Raw genomic sequence first — 21809 nt, 5'->3', positions numbered from 1 at the left:
AAATCTTCAATCGTCGAATACAAATCTTGGACAAACAAGAAAAAATTTGCACTGGACACAAGAAAAAATCTGTACCGGACAAACAAGAATACGAGCTAATAAAAACGTGGTAAAATTGCAATAACTTTACTATAGATATTTTTATGAAACAAAATATAGCTTTATTCTAAATTTAAAATTAAAGATTTACAATATCATTGTATCAAAATATTTTTTGCGATCATGACATATTTACAGATGCTCTTGGCTAATTTTCGTTGAAAACAATATATTATCGTCACCTCAATACTACAACTAGATAACTTGATTTTCACTGTTTTTGAGTTAGCTGTTGAATATGATTCTACATGTCCTGCTCTACAGAATGATAAAACTAGGTAAGTCAGAAGATAATGAGAACTATATTAATTTTGTGTTTGAAAATATTAGATACTTAACTTTTTAACCATAAATGCATTAAATAAATAAAATAATGTAGGTATTATCTATAATATTTTTTCATACAATTGAACATTATTTAATTGTTCCCAATTAGACAAGCACAATTTTCCGTTTTTATTTAAAATAATAATTATAGCCTAGATTTATGTTAAAGTTTAAATTTTATTTTCCCAACAATGACCAAATCAGAGTTATCTAGTTGTAGTATTCGGGTGACGAATACGTTATGATTTGGTATGCTAATTAGTAAGTAAATATTATATTATTCTTCTAAAATACCATTTATAATCTTCATATTCAAGATATATCTAAACTAAACCGTTAAGTAGATATAATTTAATAACAGTCGAATCGTGCTTTATTTAAATCTTTATAAAGAATCGTGATTGTAATTATGCAATCTGTTGTAGATGTTGCAGATACTCATTGAATATGCTATAATATTATGTTTAATTTAATAAATACTATTTGTATTAAACCATGTTCGATGCAACGATATTCACTTCGATAACCAGTGCACACCACCGTTTTCAAAGTGTTCGGTACAAGCTGAAAATACTTTTACGAATAACGCATTGCATTACGTATTATATTCCCCTTTCAATTGTGCACTTGCAGAGGAATTAAGCATTGCCTTGATGCATCTGTTTGTGATTTGATTGCAATATATAATATGCATCATACCCAACCCACTCAGAAATCATTAGTCGACACGTAGGTAGGTACTTATAACTAAATATTACATTTTGTAATGGACACTTACATACTTTGTAAATGACATAGGACAGGAATGGCGAACCTATGGCACGCGAATGTATTATGTTGAAGAGAAAAACAATAGATATAAATGTCATTTTAAAAATATTTATTTACAGAAAACTTTACAAATAGGTACCATAAATATATTATATAATATAATGCGTATTTTCTTCGGTTTTAATAATATTTATCAATCGATGCGCCAACGGAAACGCCAAAATTCACGCATAAATGATACATCGCATTGTATAAAAAATAACAGGCAGATACTCTTCAAGAATAAGCATTATAATTAAATTAAATTGCATATATATTATCGGTTCTTAGGTTTTATGCATCACACATAATAATATTATAGCACTGACCTCATCAGGCGGCGGAGGAAGCCGCGTCGCGGAGAGGACGCTTCATATGATCCGAGAAATTTTGGCGTCAATTTGTACATAAAGAACCAAACTAAGTAGGTATTATAGTAATACTCAAGAACTCAATTACTTATGATTTTTGAACTTTTTTAATACAATTTTTATTACTATTTTTTCATTTTTTTCCTGCTCGAACTATTTGAAAAACTGCTCGGCACGTCAGACAGTCAAAAAATAATATTTGGAAAATTTTGGCACGCGTAGGTAAAAAGATTCGCCAACCCTGACATCGGACATTATATATTATGGAATATTATGTTACAATATTATGTGTGTGATGTTGATATAATACTGAATATTTAGAATATTATATGATATCATTTAGCTTAATTATTAGTATTTTCGTTATAAAAGTTACCAATGAAAACGTTAAGAGTTGACCATGGTTATTACCTTTTTAATAATATATTATGTAGTAATACTATTTTATTATACAGATATATCTTTTCAAATGGTCTAGTTATTCCTATATCCTATATCCTCAACCAGCCGTCACCTCTGCCTACACAACCGTTATTTGGGTGATATCTCAGAGTATAATGTATTATATAGAGCGCATATTTTTCGGCAAAATGAAGCTGTGTTTCTTCCGTATAACGCACAGTAGAACCTCGATTTTATTATTATCAACGTAAGGCTATACCTCAGTTGAGGCATGCTCTAAAAAGATCGTGGCTAGGCGATGCGCGGATTGCGGGTCGCGGGTGCAAATGACGAATGCCGACCGAAATATAATTTGTTATATAAATCCAACATGCCTCCATTTAATGTTCTGTTTATTGTTCTATTAGTAACAGTAACAATAATAATTTATTCATTGACATGTTTTCATTTAAAGTAAATGTGTAACGTTTTTAGTCATCTTTACACGATTTAAGAATCAATACCCCCGTCGCCATCACGAAGGAAATTGACGTATTGACACCTCGACGTTCGCTCTCAGACTGCCAGCGAGTCCAAAATTTCGTCGCGCCTATAGTTGAAAATTATTTGCCGTTTCACTGAAGTATGCTCTTAATTATAATGTGACAACCGAAATGACTGTTGTCTATCAGTCTAATTGTAGAATTTAATACAACTGTTTTTAAATCTAATTCAACCACATAACTATGAAACGTTATACCATCGTGTTGCTTCTCAGTACGGCTACCAAATTTAAACACAACATAGTTAACCATATGTTCTACTAAAATAACTAAAAATAATTAATACCTTTAACTTTATATTTAACATAAAAACAATAAATTTCAGCAACGCGTGCTCGCAGTTTTTAAATGAATGTAATCAGTCAAATCCATATTTACCGGTGATGTTTTCAAAAAATATTTAATTCAGCCGTGGAAATTTTATCTTACTCTAACGCGTAGAGTGGAGATATAAGCGTGCCGAATGCTTACTCACTCGCATTTATGGTTCGTTTTTGTTCAGGCCTTGGATGCTATCGTGGTGTAACGAATGTTATGGCAGAAAGCCCACATATTGCAAGCGTGGTGGCGTGTGGAATTAGCGTTTTTGTTGTAGAGTGAGTAGAGTGACGAGATTTTGGTTGTACGAATGAATAAAAAAACTTATCATACCTACATGGCATATCCTGCCGCATACGATCGTTCAGTATGTTGTTGCTTATAAAATATGTCGGAAGAGAAAGAGATTCGTAAATACGGCCTCATTAATATGAATAAGACCAAGTTAATGGTTGTCGATCGGGCTAACCTTCTACCAGCATCAAAGAATATACTCCAAAATCTAGAAACAGTAGCCGACTTTGTGTATCTGGGATTGACCATTAGTGGAAAAGGCGGATGTGAAGCAGAGATAAGAGAGCGCACACAGATTGCCGAAAATGCGATGACACATCTCACCACTATATGGAAGGATCAGGGAATTTTATTGCCACGAAAATTATGCTCATGCAAACATGACGTGTTCTTCATATTTTTGTATAGTGTCGTGTCATGGACCCTGAAGGCAAGGACTGTGCTCAGGACGAACCAGTCAATCATTCAGAGACTACAGATAACGGAACGACTCTAGACAATGTGTTTGAGACACATTCTGTTATATTTGGACATACTGTTCGGCGTGGACCGGGTAGCATCAAGAGACTGTTGGTTTTGGGTTGCCTCCAGGAAAGGCGAAGCAGAGGAAGAGGGTCGACGCGCTGTAGTGACAAAATGAAAGAGATTCCTGGAGAGCAGCCTTCATTAGAAAGTCTCGCTCTGAAGATGACGGAATTTCAAGATGGTCACGATCCTTCGCTATTAGCCGACTCTCACATCTAAATTTGCCTCGTCTGCAACGTGTCGAATACGTCGATGTGACGTCATCGTCATGCACAAAATACACGTTGCCAAATGGACCTTCGCAGATTGGTCGAATGCGACTTCTGAGTTTGAAAAAAAAACATCTACTGTTGCAATGGACAAGTTGCATGTTTCTCAGGCTGCGAGTCGAAGACTCCAGAACGCACAGGAACACATACGAATTGGTCACCGGCTCGCCGATCGCCGCATCCAAATATCTATTACGTTTCGAGGGTTACGTGCGACTGTCGCTAGGTAGAGTGCGCGGTCTTCGTATGCAACACTGGATCGACGTTATTGGAAAGTTTGATTTATGACTGTGCGGCAGACGAGGCGAGTTTAGATGTGAGAGCCGGCTTATGGAACGATCAAGAAGAGAGAGAAATGTCAGAATCACGCAATACTTTTGTGCCTTTGCATTAATGGAGTATGCTCGATAAAGCACGATTTTTCAATCAGTCCCTAATTGAATTCTTGAATTATTCCCGGAATGTATTGGGGATATTATTATTTAATGGTACCGTCGACAGGCGCCTCGCTGAGCTGAAAGCGAGAAGTCTTGTAATTGGGTCGGTGCGGTTTTGTATATGTTAGCGTCCATTAACCCTAAGTAACTTAACTACACAATCTCACATTTGTGTTTCCGTAACATTACAAGAATTTTATTGTGAAGCTGCTTCAAACAGCCGGCTAACTGGAGATGACAATCCGGGACATAGTTTTCATTCCCGGGCTTAGTATGTTCGAATCTGGCAAAAAATAATCTTTTCGATTCAAGTATAAGTAAGTATTCAGGCATAATAATTATAAGATAAAAAGAACTTTTTATATACAACGTTTTTAAATTTTCTGTTGAAATATTTTATGCTCAATGTGCTCAAACTTGTACTTGATATGAAGTAAATAAAAAAACGAACAAACAAACAAATATAGAATACTGAAATGTCATTTTGATTTTCATAGTAACGCACGTATATATTAATAATTTAGTTGCTAGGACCACCCCGTTAGCAACCAATAATAGTCTTTTACTTTTTCGGATTTTTCTGAAATAACTTTCCATACAAAACAGAATTAACTGCAAATTAATTCAATTCTGCTTAAAGATGGCTAAAAGTATTAAAAGAATGCATTGGCATAGTGTTCTGATATATTCTAAAAGTTTCAAATGTCTAGTCGGGAAGTTAGTTAAAAATCGATTGCAAGATTTGTACTGGACAAACAACCACCGGACAAACAAGAATACGAGCTAATAAAAACGTTGTAAAAAGTCAACGACAACAAATCGAACGTAAGTATATTATTTAATTTTGATTTTATTATATATGTACTGTCAATAACTTTTAACTCTTTTAGTGCACAGAGAAACCCCATACAAAACGATTATTTTTTCGATTATCTTAAAATTTTTTATGTACTTAAAGAAATAAATAAATAAACGAATCGTTACCTAAAACTCGATTTCCCAATGAATCGCTGTTAATTAAACACTCATAATAGTGCAGGATCCCATAGACTTTTCGTATACATAATATGCGGAACGCATTCTGACAATTGGAATAGGTTTTAGGGGTCACCAAGATATATAATGTCGATGTTGCCAGGCGATATTAGTGGTAAATTTTTTTTATTGAGGTTTTAATTTTTTTTCTTATAACCCACCAAAAATTGTTCTGAGTTCTTCAATAAAACCAAGACGGGATCAGGGATTGATTGAAAATGCAATAATTGTACCATGCCATCGGCATGGTCGTAGAACGGTCCGTCCCGTTTAAAAAAATAAAAATAGCGGGTAGTGAAATGTGTTCAAAATTATCGATTCTTAGGACCCTTCTTGGCTTAAATTATTTTATTTAGTAGCATTTTTGTATATAATCACCTAAATTGGTTTCTTTACTATATCTATGCATATGACATTCGTTTTAGTATTATGGTTAATCCAGAAACAGTGTAGGTTGCATATATAGGTAGGTGAATAAATGAAATAACGATAACCACTAACCACACTAAGTACCTACACATTTATTAAAAAAAAGAAACAAGAAGTCAAGTGTTCAAACTGCTTTAGGTATCATGATCACAGTTTTTACAAACAATACTTACACATTTGCACAATGATATTCGTGTCAAAGCCGATTTCTTATAACTACGTGATAATGTACGGCAGTCAGAATTACATTTGCATGGTTTAACCAAATAATTTGGCAGAGGTTCATTCGTCATTTGTCTTGGATACAAATTATTTTCTTATAATTGTTAGAAGTTGTAGGAAATCAATAGGCTCAATAGTGGATCAGATGAGCTTTTCCATAAATAAACTTGTGCTGAAGCCCTTAAACAGTGTAAATGCTTATAATATCTAAGCCTTGGAGATTGTCCCTTAGTGTATGTAGTAGGTATGTGGTGGATTAATTGCAAAGATTTTTTTGTGAGCCCTCAAAATAAATTACAGCTTGTTAAATGTATTTGCAAAAATGCTCCCACATTTGCAAAAATCAACGGAAAAAGTGAGCTGTACATTGTGGTGGATTTGACGACCCCACACAATGGTTTAAATTGCAGGGATCAATTTTCACTGACGCCATTGATTTAAAATCAAAATCATTTAGAAGCAGACTCTGGAGTCTAGAATGTTCTGTCATATATTTCATGCTATAAAAATGCAAAATTTGGAGATTATCACAGTCCCGATACAGATGTTTTAATTTTAGGCATTCATTTCTGGAATAAACTTGCAACGATTGGTTGCCATGGATTATGGTTTGAGGGATCTCAGAAGAAATTCCATGTTTTAGAATGCCATTTGGCAGCTGAATCTCTTGGCGAAAATATTTGTAATATTATACCAGCATTACATTGTTTAACCGGCTGCGACACCACTAGTGACTGCATATGTACAAAGAAACAAGCTTTAACCATCTCGTCAACGAGTTTTGTTCAGGATGCACTTTCAGCTTTAGGAAATGGTTTATTGGAGACCACAGCAGTTTCAAGACCTGGAAAAAGTTTGCACTTACTTATTATATAAACAAAAACCAATAGCGAATGAGCTTCGGCATAAATTTATTTCCCAAAATATTGAATTTAGTTTAAATTTGTCAAGAGTGATATGCACATATGATTCATTGTATTTACACTGTTTAAAGCCTTCAGCATAAGTTTATTTACGGGAAAGCTCATATGTTCCACTATTTGAGCCTCTTGATGTCCTACAACTTGACTATGATTTACGAGAAAATAATTCGTATCCAAGACAAATGACGAATGAACCTCTACCAAATTATTTAATTAAATTAAACCACGCAAATGTAATTCTAACTGCCGTACATTATCACGTAGTTATAAGAAATCGGCTTTGACATGTATATCATTGTGCAAATGTGTAAGTAGTGTTTGTAAAAACTGTGATCATGATACTTAAAGGAGTTTGAACACTTGACTTGTTGTTTCTTTTTTTTTAATAAATGTGTAGGTACTTAGTGTGGTTAGTGGTTATCGTTATTTCATTTATTCACCTACCTATATATGCAACCTACACTGTTTCTGGATTAACCATAATACTAAAACGAATGTCATATGCATAGATATAGCAAAGAAACCAATTTAGGTGATTATATACAAAAATGCTACTAAATAAAATAATTTAAGCCAAGAAGGGTCCTAAGAATCGATAATTTTGAACACATTTCACTACCCGCTATTTTTATTTTTTCAAACGGGACGGACCGTTCTACGACCATGCCGATGGCATGGTACAATTATTGCATTTTCAATCAATCCCTGATCCCGTATTGGTTTTATTGAAGAACTCAGAACAATTTTTGGTGGGTTATAAGAAAAAAAAAAAAAACCTCAATAAAAAAAATTTACCACTAATATCGCCTGGCAACATCGACATTATATATCTTGGTGACCCCTAAAACCTATTCCAATTGTCAGAATGCGTTCCGCATATTATGTATACGACAAGTCTATGGGATCCTGCACTATAATCTGGGTTCTGTTCTCACGTGAAATTTTACTGTGGCCGCACAATTAACATTGATAGTTAGTTCTATGGAACTCTACTGCTTATGGAATCAAAGAAATTGTAAAATTGTGTCACATGGATTTATTATATTATTTTAATTATCTTAGCTGTGGTTTTGAAATATCTCTTTTTATATCAATAATATTCTTTTAATAAACCACTTTTTTGTGCAGCATGGCACTTTTACTTCAACAATATTATTTTGATGACATTACCTACTATTCCATTGATTCTTAGTAAATAATTATGTTATATGATTTACATTAACTATGATAATTGCATGTAGAATCTACATACAATCAATTCGAATTTTCTGAACATGGACATAAAAAAATTTCCAATAAGTACTTAATTTTTTCGTAATTTATCCACAATATTAGGTTTTTTAATGTACAATTTCAAAATGAAGAATCTACTGAATAATAAATAGTTTATTGTTGTCGTTGATTTTTAATTTTCTTGAATACATGTAAGTAATAAATACTCACTTCAGCTGAGACATGGTCTAAAAAGATTGTGACTACGCGACGCGCAGACTGTGCAAACGACGCGTGCTGAAAAAAACATAATTTGTCATAAAAATTCAACATGCGTCCATTTAATATTAGGTTTATTGTTATATTAGTAATAATAATAATATATTCATTGACATGTTTTCTTTTTCGAGTAAGTGCGTAACGTTTTTTAGTCATCTTTACACGATTTAAGAATATATTCCTCCGACGCCATCACAAAACAAATTGACGTGCTCACAGCTCGACTAACGCTCTCCGATTGGCAACGCGGGCGAAATTTCGTCCCACCTGTTGTTGAAAATTCTTTTGCCATTCCACTGATGTATGATTTTATAAATAACCCACTGCTTTCTTCTGCTCGCATAGGCATGTGTTATTTTCCGTTTTAAATTAGTTGATATTATCTGAATTATTTATAAAGATAATTGTATATTTAAAGTAGCGTGTTATTTTGAGATATTTATAATTTTGTTGTCCTTGAAGTCTTCTGAATGATTGAATTGAATGATATATTATAATAATTGTAAGTAGGTACCTAAGATATTATCTCAGAAGGTTTTTTTCCTCTTGTGCGCGTGTTTGTAGTTTAGTGGTGTGTGAATAATGAATGATATTCAAAACACATTGCAGATCATTCTAGAATGAATTAAACATAATTTATTTTAATATTCTGTAATTCTCCTTCGTTATCGAAGTCTAGATACTGGCCGAGACCAAACAGTGATTGCAATGTGTGATGCTTCCTCGTAAATTGACGATAAAACCATATTGTCGGCCGCGTCTGTCGCTAGCCGAGATCGAGCTACTTTCGACCTTATTACACCGAAAGAACCGATCGAACCCGACCCGACGATGCAAAAGTTGTGGCCCATATCTTTGGGTCTCGAGACAATAATTCTCTTTTTGGGGACGATATAGTACACTCACTAATATTGTCGATGATAATGTCGACACCTACAGTTTAAATTGCATAAGTGTATACATGAATCGAACACTAACAATGCAACTTTCAGTTTTATCATTGACGAGTACCGTTTATAATACATATAAACAAATGCACATCGTCAAAGATGCAGTTTGTGGTATTTCTTAGTCCAATTTCGATTTAATAATAATATGCTTAAACCATATAATATAGAATAGACATGAAACAAAATGAGAAATTAATATCATAGCTAATACTTAAATGTCGTGAAGGATTCAGCATTTTTAGTAAATAAACAGTTATGAATGAATTACTGCCAATGCTTTCGATTGTTTATTATTTGTAGATATGTGGCATGCATGCTATGAAGGCATGATTACTTAAGCATATCAAACAATATGATGAATGCATGAAATAATTCTGAATTTTTAAAAAGAATAGTTCTATTTTTCATTTACGACTTCACCAATTACTTGTCGACATCTGCAGAATATTATAAAATAATATGTACGGAATCTTGTACGTATGCAGTTCGCCGTATCATACTTCACCGTGATATGTTGTATCGGAAATATATGGCCGTATGTGAAAAACAGTCCAACCTCTTTGGGTCGTATAGTACTGAAATAAAATTCATGTCTACATAAAACACGGTTCTTGTCGGTTTACACTTTACGTTTACAAGAAGCCAGCAGCAAACAAATTTTGAAAATAGTCGATATACTGGATTAGTTGTTAGGTTAGGTTAGGTTTTCATTCTTGAATTCATGAATTTTGCCTAAATCAGATATGAAAATTGAATTCATGTTCATATTGAATCTAATAATATTGGAGACCGTATAGTATACAGTCATCTCTTTCCGATAAGAAAGCTTACGGCGAACAGTGCCACGATGAAATGTTTTACGTAGAATTTACATGTAACCATAAAATAATGGCATTTCTTCTTACATATTATTTGAATTTAGAGTTTAGAATTCATGATAACTAGGTATGTAGCATTTCTTATACTTACCTAATTAGTAATTGATTTAATTTGCATGACTGCTCATCTATCTTTCGACCATGTTCGATCCTAATAGGATCATATGGGCTTCCACAGAATGGAGGTTTGTATTGACAGATTTTTTTTTTTACGAGAATTGGATGTCAGCCACTTGCTCAACCTATTAGGTCCATACTCTGTCTCACCCACAAATTGAAAAACAATATGTGTACTTGCCAGACCCAGGATTCGAACCTGGGACCCACGACGTAATAGGCCAACGCTTAAGCTCAGCTATACACTCGTATTAAATAATATAACATTTTATAATTTATTGTTATTTAAAAATATATAGATGTGTTTACTTTGTTACATGGCTACAATTTCCATCACAATCGTCTATAAATAATATAAATGTTGTATCCGTGATGCCGTAGGCCCGGTGTTCTCCAAACTTTTGACATCTGTGTAGGTACCCCTTCTATAATTTTCGTAACACTGAGTACTCCTCGACACAAAAAAAACACATACTTTATTAACAAACAAAATATATTTATTTTTCCTTTTTTGTAAGTACGAGCACATAAACAAAATAATAATAAACGAAAGTTAAAATTCATTCATAATAAAATGTAAATACAAGTTATATTATAAATAACATTCATTATAATCAATGAGAAGAATGAAAATTGTTTATGTTGAGACAGATCATCATAATTTGGTTCACTGGTTGTTAATTTTAATCTCAGATGCGGTTCCACATCCTGTTCCTTTATTTTGACCTAATGTCTACAACTGCGGAATAAGCAACTTGACATAGATATGAAGTTGGAAAAGGCAAGATGTATTTCAGGACTTTCTCTGTTAAAATTGGATACACAATTGTTGCATTTGCATCCAGAATGATGTTAAAGTCACTACTTATATTTATTTTTCAAGAATCTGTCTGAAGCTAATTCCATCAATAATTGCTCTTATTTCGCATGCGATAAACCTTCTAGCATGGATGTTGTGTTGATATCGTATTAATGCTTGTTGTACCAGGCGCAGCCAAAGCCCGGTGCAGCGCGTACCTCACCAAACTATTCACGTACCCCAGGGGGTACGCGTACCACACTTTGGGAAACACTACCTTAGGCCGATAATATATTATGTTATTGTCATTTTACCGTCACGGGTCTTACGATGCAATATGGACTCCGGCCCATTTTACGCACATCTCTACAATTAAATATGTCACAATATTATCCTCATATTATCTACATCACTCTCACACAAAACCGTTTCATTCTTGTGCGGCAGGGCCGTTGCACTGTCCCATATGAAGAGTGAACTAATTTAAATAGCACTGCATCTTATAATTCATTAATGGGTGTACATATTCTGTTTTGGTGGTAGCTATAATATTATGGAACTTAGTTGCGGGGTTTTAGTAAATTTTGACTGGTAAGTATTAGGCAGTACAGCGATTTTACCGTAAAAACATATGAAACCGTATGCAATAGAATTAGGGATTACAATACCGAATGAAAATACCGGTATTTCGGTATTCCTATTGAATATCGGTATTAATACCGGTAAGTACCTAACTATGTACCAATAAATTTAGATATATAAATCTCTTTATAGATATATAAATATTAATACTTCATAGAAAAATATCTAAATACGTACATATTATAATATTTAAACCTAGGTAAAGTTAAGATACGGTAGAGATGTTGATGTTTACAAATATTTAGTAGTTGAATGATTGGCAATTTCTTCTTGGAATGATCTTTCAATAAATTTATATTATGTTATATAAGATGTGTATGTGCCCCACTAATAATTCCACCTAATCTTTTATTAATTTATTGTACTTTTTACACTTACACGTCTAATGACAACGGAAGTAAACTAGACATCGCGTAATCCGACAAAAAATGTACAGTCGTGTTGAATCTTTTATGTCAATTAACATATTTTGTTTCCAGTTGAAATACCGAATATACCGGTATTGTCTGATTTTTAAAACCGGTATTCCGGTATTGAAAAATACTGAGATACCGGTATCGCAATCCCTATATAGAATAGGAAACGTTGCAAAGGCACACGCGTAAATCGCGTGACGTCACTGTTCTGACATGGTGCGCGATAGAGAGTTGCAACATTGTCGGCTGTTTGATTTATACCTATGACGCAGTCGAGACGATTTTGTATGTTGCGATCGGGCTTATGTTTCGTTAGATAAAACTTCGCCTACTCAATTATGCCGAAATCTGCGGTACAACGATCGAAAGAGTGCCCGAATAAAACGTATAAAAATGGACGACAGCGTTTACTAATTTATTTTGTTATACTATTTCTCTACCTTTCTCTTCTCGTGAATACCGAGCATGCGGTTTTCCATTTCACTTGTATATTTATGTCAAATTACTATAGGTATTTTAACATTTTAGCAATTGTTATAATAAACAAATAAGAAAGTTATGTACATCGTATACCTTTTTGAATACAATATAATTTTTTTTTGTTTGGCATTGTACACTGACATAGTTAAAAGGAAACATAATTATTATTTCGATACACTTCGATTGGTACATTTATTTTGAACTTATTTTTAGTAGGTGGGTATGTATTATGATTATAATAAACCTACTATTAATTTTTTGTTTACTTTTATTAACTGTTTTGCATGTTTTGATATTATAGACTTACGAAAGTAAGCTGTCGTTTAATTTAACTTTCCCTATAATTCGGAATTTAAAGTTTTCAAAAATAACCGCCAAGAAAATTCGTCGACGACATTACCCACCATCACTCGATGGCATCTAATACCCATTAGTCCTACCAGTGGTGAAGGGTAGGCGCGTAACCATTAGATATAATTAACATGATATTTAAATGTGGTAATTAATTAGTAATTATCTGGTCAGCAGTGAATGTGTTAAGATCCAACATAAATAGTGAACACTAAACTTTGTCAGTGAAACGTATTTGTTTTTATTAAACTAAGACTACAATGTGTAGATAGTGATTTTTAGTTTTTAAAATTCAATTAAACCCCAACTAATCCAAGCCACGGTAGATAATTTATTGTCAAAAATATTCGTTTATCTATAAAATATCTAAAATTATGCCATTAAACCATACATAATATTTGATATTTTATAGATAAAATAATATTTTTACGATTGTGGTTTGGTGAGGCAGGGCTTAATGAATTAAAAAAAACTAACCGTCACTATCTGTAATATGTATTCAAAAGTCAACGAAAACAAACAAATATGACTAAAAAGCGTGCATTATTTTTGTCGGATCGCCCATGGCATAGGGTATAATTGAATTTTAAAAAGTAACCAACAGCGTCTGCAGATTGTATTCTTAGCTCAATGGAAACAAATTAGTATGACTGACCAAGTTTAGTGTGCACTATTTATGTCGAATCATAACAGCCTACCTCCACCCTTCGCCACTGGGTCGTACAATTCCTAGTGTTAATTTTTTTTTATATATATATGACATTATGAGTTTATCATGTCAAATTAATATTTTATAATCACCCTACTTAAAGTTTTACGTTAATAATTTCTAAAAAAAATCACCAAAATTGTTTCGTAAATCTTGTAACATGCCCTGGTAAAGTCGACCGACGTTTTTAAAAGTATTTAATTGTCACTACATAGGTACTAAGATATTTTTCTTTGTGGGTCATCATCATCAATAATTTATTGTCTATCCTTGATAAAATAACATTTAATCATTTTCATTAGCTGTCGACAGTCCAACAGTCACGCCATTGGATGTCCAGGCAATGGATAATTTATTTAAAATATTAGGTAACATAAGAGATTATTTATAATTATTAGTAATTATGATATAATTGTCTAATAATAATAATATATTGTCTACTAATATATTGTTGATGTAACTCAAGTAGGTACTTAATATGACTTAAAAAAAATCTCGGAAATATACCTATTAGAAAAAGTCTTGGATTGTATGGGATTCGAAGACATGCCTTTGTCGATCGTGTCCGGAAACTTGCACGTATGCAGTTCGCCGTATCACACAAATATGGCTGTATATTAAAGGCCGTCCAATCTCTTTGGGTCGTATAGTACTGACATAAAATTCATGTCTAAATAAAACATGGTTCTTGTCTTTTTACACACTTTACAGGGAGCCAGTAGCAAACAAATTTTTAAGATAGCCGATATACTGGATTATTTGTTAGGTAAGGTTAGATTCAGTTATGTTTTCATTCTTGAATTCATAAATTTTGCCAAAATCAGCTATGAAAATTGAATTAATGTTCATATTGAATGTTATCAAAAGACCGTATAATATACGGTCATCTCTTTCGGATAAGAAAGTTCACGGCAAACTTTACTGTGCCACGGTAAATTGTTTAACGTACAATTTACGTGTAATCTTTGTCGATAGCTTAGTTTCGTGTGAGATCTAAGTTTCGCCCATCTTTTCTATTTCGTATCCCAAATTGTTTTCTTTGTCTTCCTCATCTGACCACATCATCAATTCCGCGTGTATATACATTTTCAAAAAATATCTTGGCATTCAGTATTTACAACTGCCAACTACAAAAATATTAACATACCTAATTATTTAATCTCATGTATATATTTTATAAAAATAAGTGTTGGATATTTTTTATTATACCTATGGCATATTATTTAACTCAGATGGCCAAATTATTTTTTTCGCGAGAAACAGGGTGATAATCTTGCCGATTTCATGAACCGGAACGGCGCGCCAGCCATTTCGTATCCTGAAAATATCCCAGATGGTAAAGAAATATGCTAGTTAGGAGAATAAACATGCTTAAGTCTGTCTTCTATAAGCTGGCGTGCCGGTTTCCCCCGCCCCCGCTTCAGCATCCATCTCGTTTCCTCCCATTGAAAACTTGCAACAGTTGAACGCGATGGCACAATGCTTTCCGTTTGTACGCCAGTTTATAGAATACAGACTCTAGATTGATTTTTTCGCGAGGAATATTGTTACACTACAGGCCTTGCACACGACAGACACCTTTTTGTTTTTTAGCTTTCTTCCTAATGTTTTCTTTATATTTACATTTTTTTCTTTCGTCATAATCTCAAAAAATCCATCCAGATTTCATGTCGGGTCGATTGGGTGTTTATTTTAGCTTTCGTTGTGTCAATACTTAACCGTATCCCGTCAAATGAGTAGATGTCAAACAAACGTGGTGGAATATTTTAGTTTTTTTTCTGAATAGCTTAAAGCTGTTTGCGGTGTCAAAAAACGCTAGATTTAACGCGTAATACGTTAAGGCTATAGCATTATACTTCAGCTTATAATATACGTCAGCTGAGGCATGGTCTAAAAAGATCGTGACTACGCGACGCTCAGATTGTGCAAACGACTCGTGCTGAAAAAAACATAATTTGTCATAAAAATTCAACATGCGTCCATTTAATGTTATGTTTATTGTTATATTAGTAATAATAATAATATATTCATTGACATGTTTTCTTGTTCGAGTAAATGCGTAACGTTTTTTAGTCATCTTTACACGATTTAAGAATATATTCCTCCGACGCCATCACAAAACAAATTGACGTGCTCACAGCTCTACTATCGCTCTCCGATTGGCAACGCGGGCGAAATTTCGTCCCACCTATTGTTGAAAATTCTTTTGCCGTTTCACTGATCTATGCTCCTAAATGTTTTGAGAAAATCGAAGTTTAACATTTGAGATGCATGGTAAATGGACATATTGTGTATTTGAATCATACGGTATGTTCTCAAATATCCTAGTATAATATTTTTACAGCATGGGCAGAAGAACCTTTTGTGTAACTCAATTTCGACAAAAAGTGGACATGCAGTATATTTTCACTAAACCATTGATTTTTTTAAACTAGAAATGCTAGATCTAGCAAGAAAAATACTGAGCTGCCAACGCTGAATTGGCATTACAGTTTTTGGCCAATGCATCATAACAACACTTATGTGCGCTATTTCAATTAATAAAAAATAAAACATTGCGATGTGCCTGTAGTCAAATGTCATATTGCGCTAGGATCACGGCCTAGTATAATTTTTTAATAAATCATACTCAGAGTCGTATGTAAAATAGGTACTAATAATAATGCTCGCCTATTTATTTATTCTGTGGTCAGTAGTTTCAATTCATAGGACATTCCGAATTATATTGGTGACATACAATTCTATCAGCATCTCGCCCATACCGAATATTATTAAGTTGGCGAAATATATTATTGAACTGACACTCGAAGTATCACATACACAGAACAGATTAATAAATAGAATTCCGATAGGCCATACCCCAAATACATTACATTTTGACGCAGGGTTTTGAATGTGTGAGTGTCCTACGAAAATTAACCACACATAGACATGCAATAGTGTGTGTTGCAACCTTCAAATACACCAATATTGAATGAGCGTCAGTGCATAAACCGAGAGCAGTTGTCAGAATGAAGGACAGGCGTATTTTTGACACGTGTTTAAGTTTATTCCATATTCTTTCTTACTCGGTATCGGTTGCCTGTTACTCTACACCCGTTGGGTATTTCAGTTCCCATTATTTCTGAGTTCCCTGATCCCATACCTGTGATGCCACATCCCATAATTTAATCACCAACCAGGTTTTGTTTACAGATGGACGCATACCTCCACTAGTTCAAGCCTTTGTTGCCACATTCTTCCTCCCAAACTGATCAATTTGTTGATCCAGTGGCTTACCTCCACTAGTTCAAGCCTTTGTTGCCACATTCTTCCTCCCAAACTGATCAATTTGTTGATCCAGTGGCTTTTGGGCTTTACTGCTGTATGACAGCATTTGTCTGGTGGTCAGGTACCGAGTATTTAGCAGTTTGCCAATAACTAAAACATTGCATCTCATTAATTATGAAAATGCATTTGATTCCAATACAAATAATTATTGTATAAGTCGCCTTGTGCAACCAAGAATTATCATGTATGTTTGCTATTAGGAAAGGTGTTAGGCAAGGCGATACACTCTCACCCAAACTATTTACTGTTACTCTGTAAAATATATCAAGGCGATTTGACCGGGAGAACAGATGACATTGTTGTCTTTGCTGGAGCTAAAAGACATTTTTTTGATATATTATTGTCCTTTTTTTTCAGATGATGTCATAGTACTGACCGTAGCATCTAATTGGACCGAGGGTTACCAACGGTATCTGCGCTCGGCAAAGATCTACGATATTCCAACTAAGACTCTGGGATTCGGCCACAAATGGACCGGCGGCGACATGAATTACGCCGGTGGTGGCCAAAAAATCAATCTTCTCCGGCAGGAATTGGAAGAATTAAAAAAGGATGCTGCCAATACTGAGAAAATCGTTTTATTCACTGACAGGTAATTAATATTGCTATGCTTTCACATAGTAATATACATTTTCAGTATTGAATAAAATCATAAATACTATTTAGTGCAGTGTTTCTCAACCGGTGGTCCACAGAATTTTTCTGATGGTCCGTGAATTTTTAAAATTTTAAAAATTCTAATAAAACCTGCAAAGCCCGTGCACCTGCGTTTGTGCATTGTGTGTTTGTTCTTAGAATAGATTAATGGTTTTACGTGACGAAATTAACCGCGATCAGACATTTCATTTATACTTTTTGTTTTACAATATAGCCGTTTCGTTTCGGTAACAAAACAGAACAAGACGAAACAGAACACGACAAAACATAACAGTGACAAAACAGAACAACGATAAATATAACTATGAACTTTCAGGAAAAATATAAATTTAATATTGAAATTGTCCTATCTCTATTATGTTGATAGATTTTTAATAGCACAGATTTTCAATATGCCATAATAAATCAAATTATATACCTACCTAATTTCTGCATTACTAATCACTAGAAAGCCTCAAATAAACTTAAGTCGGTGATGCCGGCAAGCTTAGGATGGGTTTGGGTCGAAATCCCGAAAAATAATTAAGAGAGATAAAAAAATGAATTTTACAAATTGTATGATTTTTTTGTCTCTCTTGTAAAATATGCGCAATTCAAAATAAGTGATAAGGTTGCGCAATTTTTCGCAGGACAGACAAAAATCCATTTTTTTGTTTCCCTTGTAAAGTTTGCGCAATTCAAAATAAGTGTTACGATTGCGCAATTTTTTACAGGAGAGACAAAAAACAATTTTTTTCGTGATTTTTGATTTCTTCCGGCACCCCGATTATTATTAGCTAGTGCTCATACAGGTCGCCTTGAAGTTATAAAGAAAAAGTATGAGACACTTAGTAATCGAGTGGCAATAGCCGTGCATGATTATCAAAATCAAACAGATAAATTGAGGTATTTACGCCAAATGGCCAACATGCAGTGATTACATTATACAATTTTATATACTCTATATATAAAAAAATGCATTATTTTCAAAATAACGGTATTGTAAAAAAAATGAAAGTATATATATATACCTTGATGATTTCACTTAAAAATTGTTTTTTTTTTAAATATTAAATATTTATATATAAGTAAGTATATGTATTTCGTTTAAAATTTAATTAATAAATAGATTCCACAAAAATTAATGTTTCATTTTTCCCCTGGCTGTTCTGTTTTGTCATGTTCTGTTTTGTCCAGTCACCAGCCGTTTCATACCGCTGAACTAATAATATTTTTTATTTCTGCATTAGCGATCTGCAAAACGTTTCTCTCATTCTCAGTGGTCGGTAGGTGTAAAAAGGTTGAGAAACACAAAATTTTAGTGGATTGGTTTTTTTTAATGGTTTAAGTTTGTAGTATTACATTTGAATCGTTTTTAGCGACCCATGTTTCGCCTTTCGCCATCTTCAGGCACTAGAGTCTGTATTCTATAAACTGGCGTACACATCACACGGAAAGCATTGTGCCATCCTGTTCAACTGTTCAAGTTTTCAATGGGAGAGAACAAGATGAATGGTGAAGCGGGGGGGAAACCGGCACACCAGCTTATAAAAGACAGACTCTATGTAGATTCGTGTACAACACATCTTTATTCAGACATGTGTGTGAATATATTATTCAACATTGTTCATAAAAGGCTTTGAAATGCTGATAAATAGGTACAGCCAATCCGAAGTCACGCATCATATTTGAGCAGATAGATACTGTAGGTGGTGTTCTCTCCCACAACTATTAGGATGGGTACAGGTTGAATGATCGTGCATCTGGAACTGGATTAGTCAAAGTGCTATTACCTGACTTCAATTATGTTGAGTTATTTTTCACAACCATAATTATTGTGCATTCAAAATTTAATTAGGGTGTAAGTACCACAAAAAGATAGTTATCGCTTGCTGATGACAAAGTAAATTAATCAAAACTTTGTTGGAAGAGACTAATTTTACCACGTTTTTCTTAGCTCGTATTTTTGTTAGTCCGGTGGTTGTTTATCCAGTACAAATCTTGCAATCGATTTTTAACTAACTTCCTGACTAGCTAGACATTTGAATCTTTTAGAATATATCAGAACACGATGCCAATGCATTCTTTTAATACTTTTAGCCATCTTTAAGTAGAATTGAATTCATTTTCAGTTAATTCTGTTTTGTATGAAATGTTATTTTGGAAGAAATCCGTAATCCAATCCACTATTATTGGTTGCTAATGGGGTGGTCCTAGCAACTAAATTATTAATATATACGTGCGTTACTATGGAAATCAAAATGACATTTCAGTATTCTATATTTGTTTGTTTGTTGCAAAATAGCAAAAAATGATTGGTTTACAATTGCCTTATTTGTCCTAAATTATTAATACATAGAATTGTCAAGTTTATATGTTTCACACTTAAATGCCGATTTGATCAAAGCAATCTTATTTCTTTTTGCTGTCTTTAAAAGCAGCTATAAGTGTCAGCTAAAAATGCTGGTAGACTACCATTTATTGAGATCTTCAAAAAATAAAGTAACCAATGGGTGTAAGTTTGCTTAAGTCTTGCTTGGAAGATACATGGCAATGAAAGAATGAGAGTATAATGAAAATATATAAAAACAAATACATAATCTAATAAACTATTTTTTTTTATCAACAAATAATTATTATCAAGATTAAAGAATGTAACATTATGTTTATTTGTTATATATTTCTCACAAGTGTTTTCAAATTACACATGTATGTTCAATAAATAATTATTGTTACTTATGTCTGATTCTTTACATTTCAGTTATGATGTCATGTTCTTGGGAAAACTGGATGAAATTGTGAAGAGATTCAAATCTTTTGAGAACACGAGAGTGCTGTTTTCAGCAGAACAGTTTTGCTGGCCCGATGAATCGTTATCTACAAAATATCCAAAACTACTCGACAAGGGAAATCCTTATTTAAATTCTGGCGGTTTTATTGGTAGGTTCATTCTAAGACTTGCAACCCCTAGAATTCAGCTTAATTTGTTGACTTTGAAATGTACAAATTATAAAACTACTGTACGACAACATTATTTAGGCGATAACAGGAAGTCGCTCTTATCGCATATAGAATATTTCACAGTGTTGTCATTTTTTGAGAAAACATATCCCGCGAAATTAGGTTTTAAGTTTATATCAATTCTATTCTCAGTAAGTTTATAAGTAGGTACATTAATTTATAAGTCTAATTATTGTTCAATAAATATCAATAGAATTTTTTTTTCAAATAATTTCACCTCTTAATTATTACTATTATGTTAATTAATACAGCGTAATTATTGAATTTGGAAGGAAATGTATCATTGAACCCACATTAACTGATAATATTGCTGCAGGTATTTATTAATTAAATAACTAGAATACAAATTATGAGTAAAAAAGTAGAAGTGAAAGATATAACATATTCAATATTATATTGATGACCCAATCACATGTTTTATAATTTACAAATGATGTCTTTATATCGTATTTTTAGTAAAATTGTTGTAGAAACACATACTGTGAAAATAATTTTCTATAAATTAAATTATATGCACCTTACATAAATTTTAAAACAATATGTACCTACTTATCGGTTTAAAAATTAGGAAAATAATTAGGAAAAAATAGGACAATTCATTAACTAACTAATGATCATTTATACTTAACTATTATACCTCTAAAAATGTTAATAAAATAGATTACGATACACATAACTTTATAATATACAAACATAATTTCCAGTATTTGGGGAAATATTTCTAGTATTACAACACTGAATTTTGACATACCTGACAATGACAGGAACCCGTAATATGGGCTTGTTGAACGTATTGTATAGGCTCGCCTTTTAAATACGACTCTGTTTCTTCTTCGCAATAAATCAAAAGTTTACTGATAATAATTCGAACATCATTTCGTATTGTTTTAGACATCTTTTGAATATAAAAAGCTTCAAATTACGTAAATTGATAGATGCGTCCAATACGAAGTGTCAAAAATGTAATGAAAAATTTGGGGGCGTTC

The 21809-nt window shown here is 33.0% G+C and overlaps 1 protein-coding gene across 2 annotated transcripts in view; it reads left to right on the top strand.

The window, feature by feature from the left end:
- Window positions 1-21809, top strand: part of Plod (procollagen lysyl hydroxylase) — a 72987-nt gene that overhangs the window by 13865 nt on the left and 37313 nt on the right. For both annotated transcript variants that reach the window (XM_085944537.1, XM_085944546.1), the window contains exons 2-3: window positions 17524-17758; window positions 20564-20742. In XM_085944537.1, coding sequence (XP_085800663.1) covers window positions 17524-17758; window positions 20564-20742 — 414 coding nt within the window. The remainder of the gene's footprint in view (window positions 1-17523; window positions 17759-20563; window positions 20743-21809) is intronic.

The sequence above is a fragment of the Rhyacophila brunnea genome, unplaced genomic scaffold (genome assembly GCF_057557595.1).
Source record: "Rhyacophila brunnea isolate RB1 unplaced genomic scaffold, BYU_Rbru_1.0 scaffold_1, whole genome shotgun sequence".
Lineage (NCBI taxonomy): Eukaryota > Metazoa > Arthropoda > Insecta > Trichoptera > Rhyacophilidae > Rhyacophila > Rhyacophila brunnea.
The sequence above is the reverse complement of the archived record's forward strand: the minus strand, read 5'-3'. Positions and strand labels throughout refer to the sequence as shown.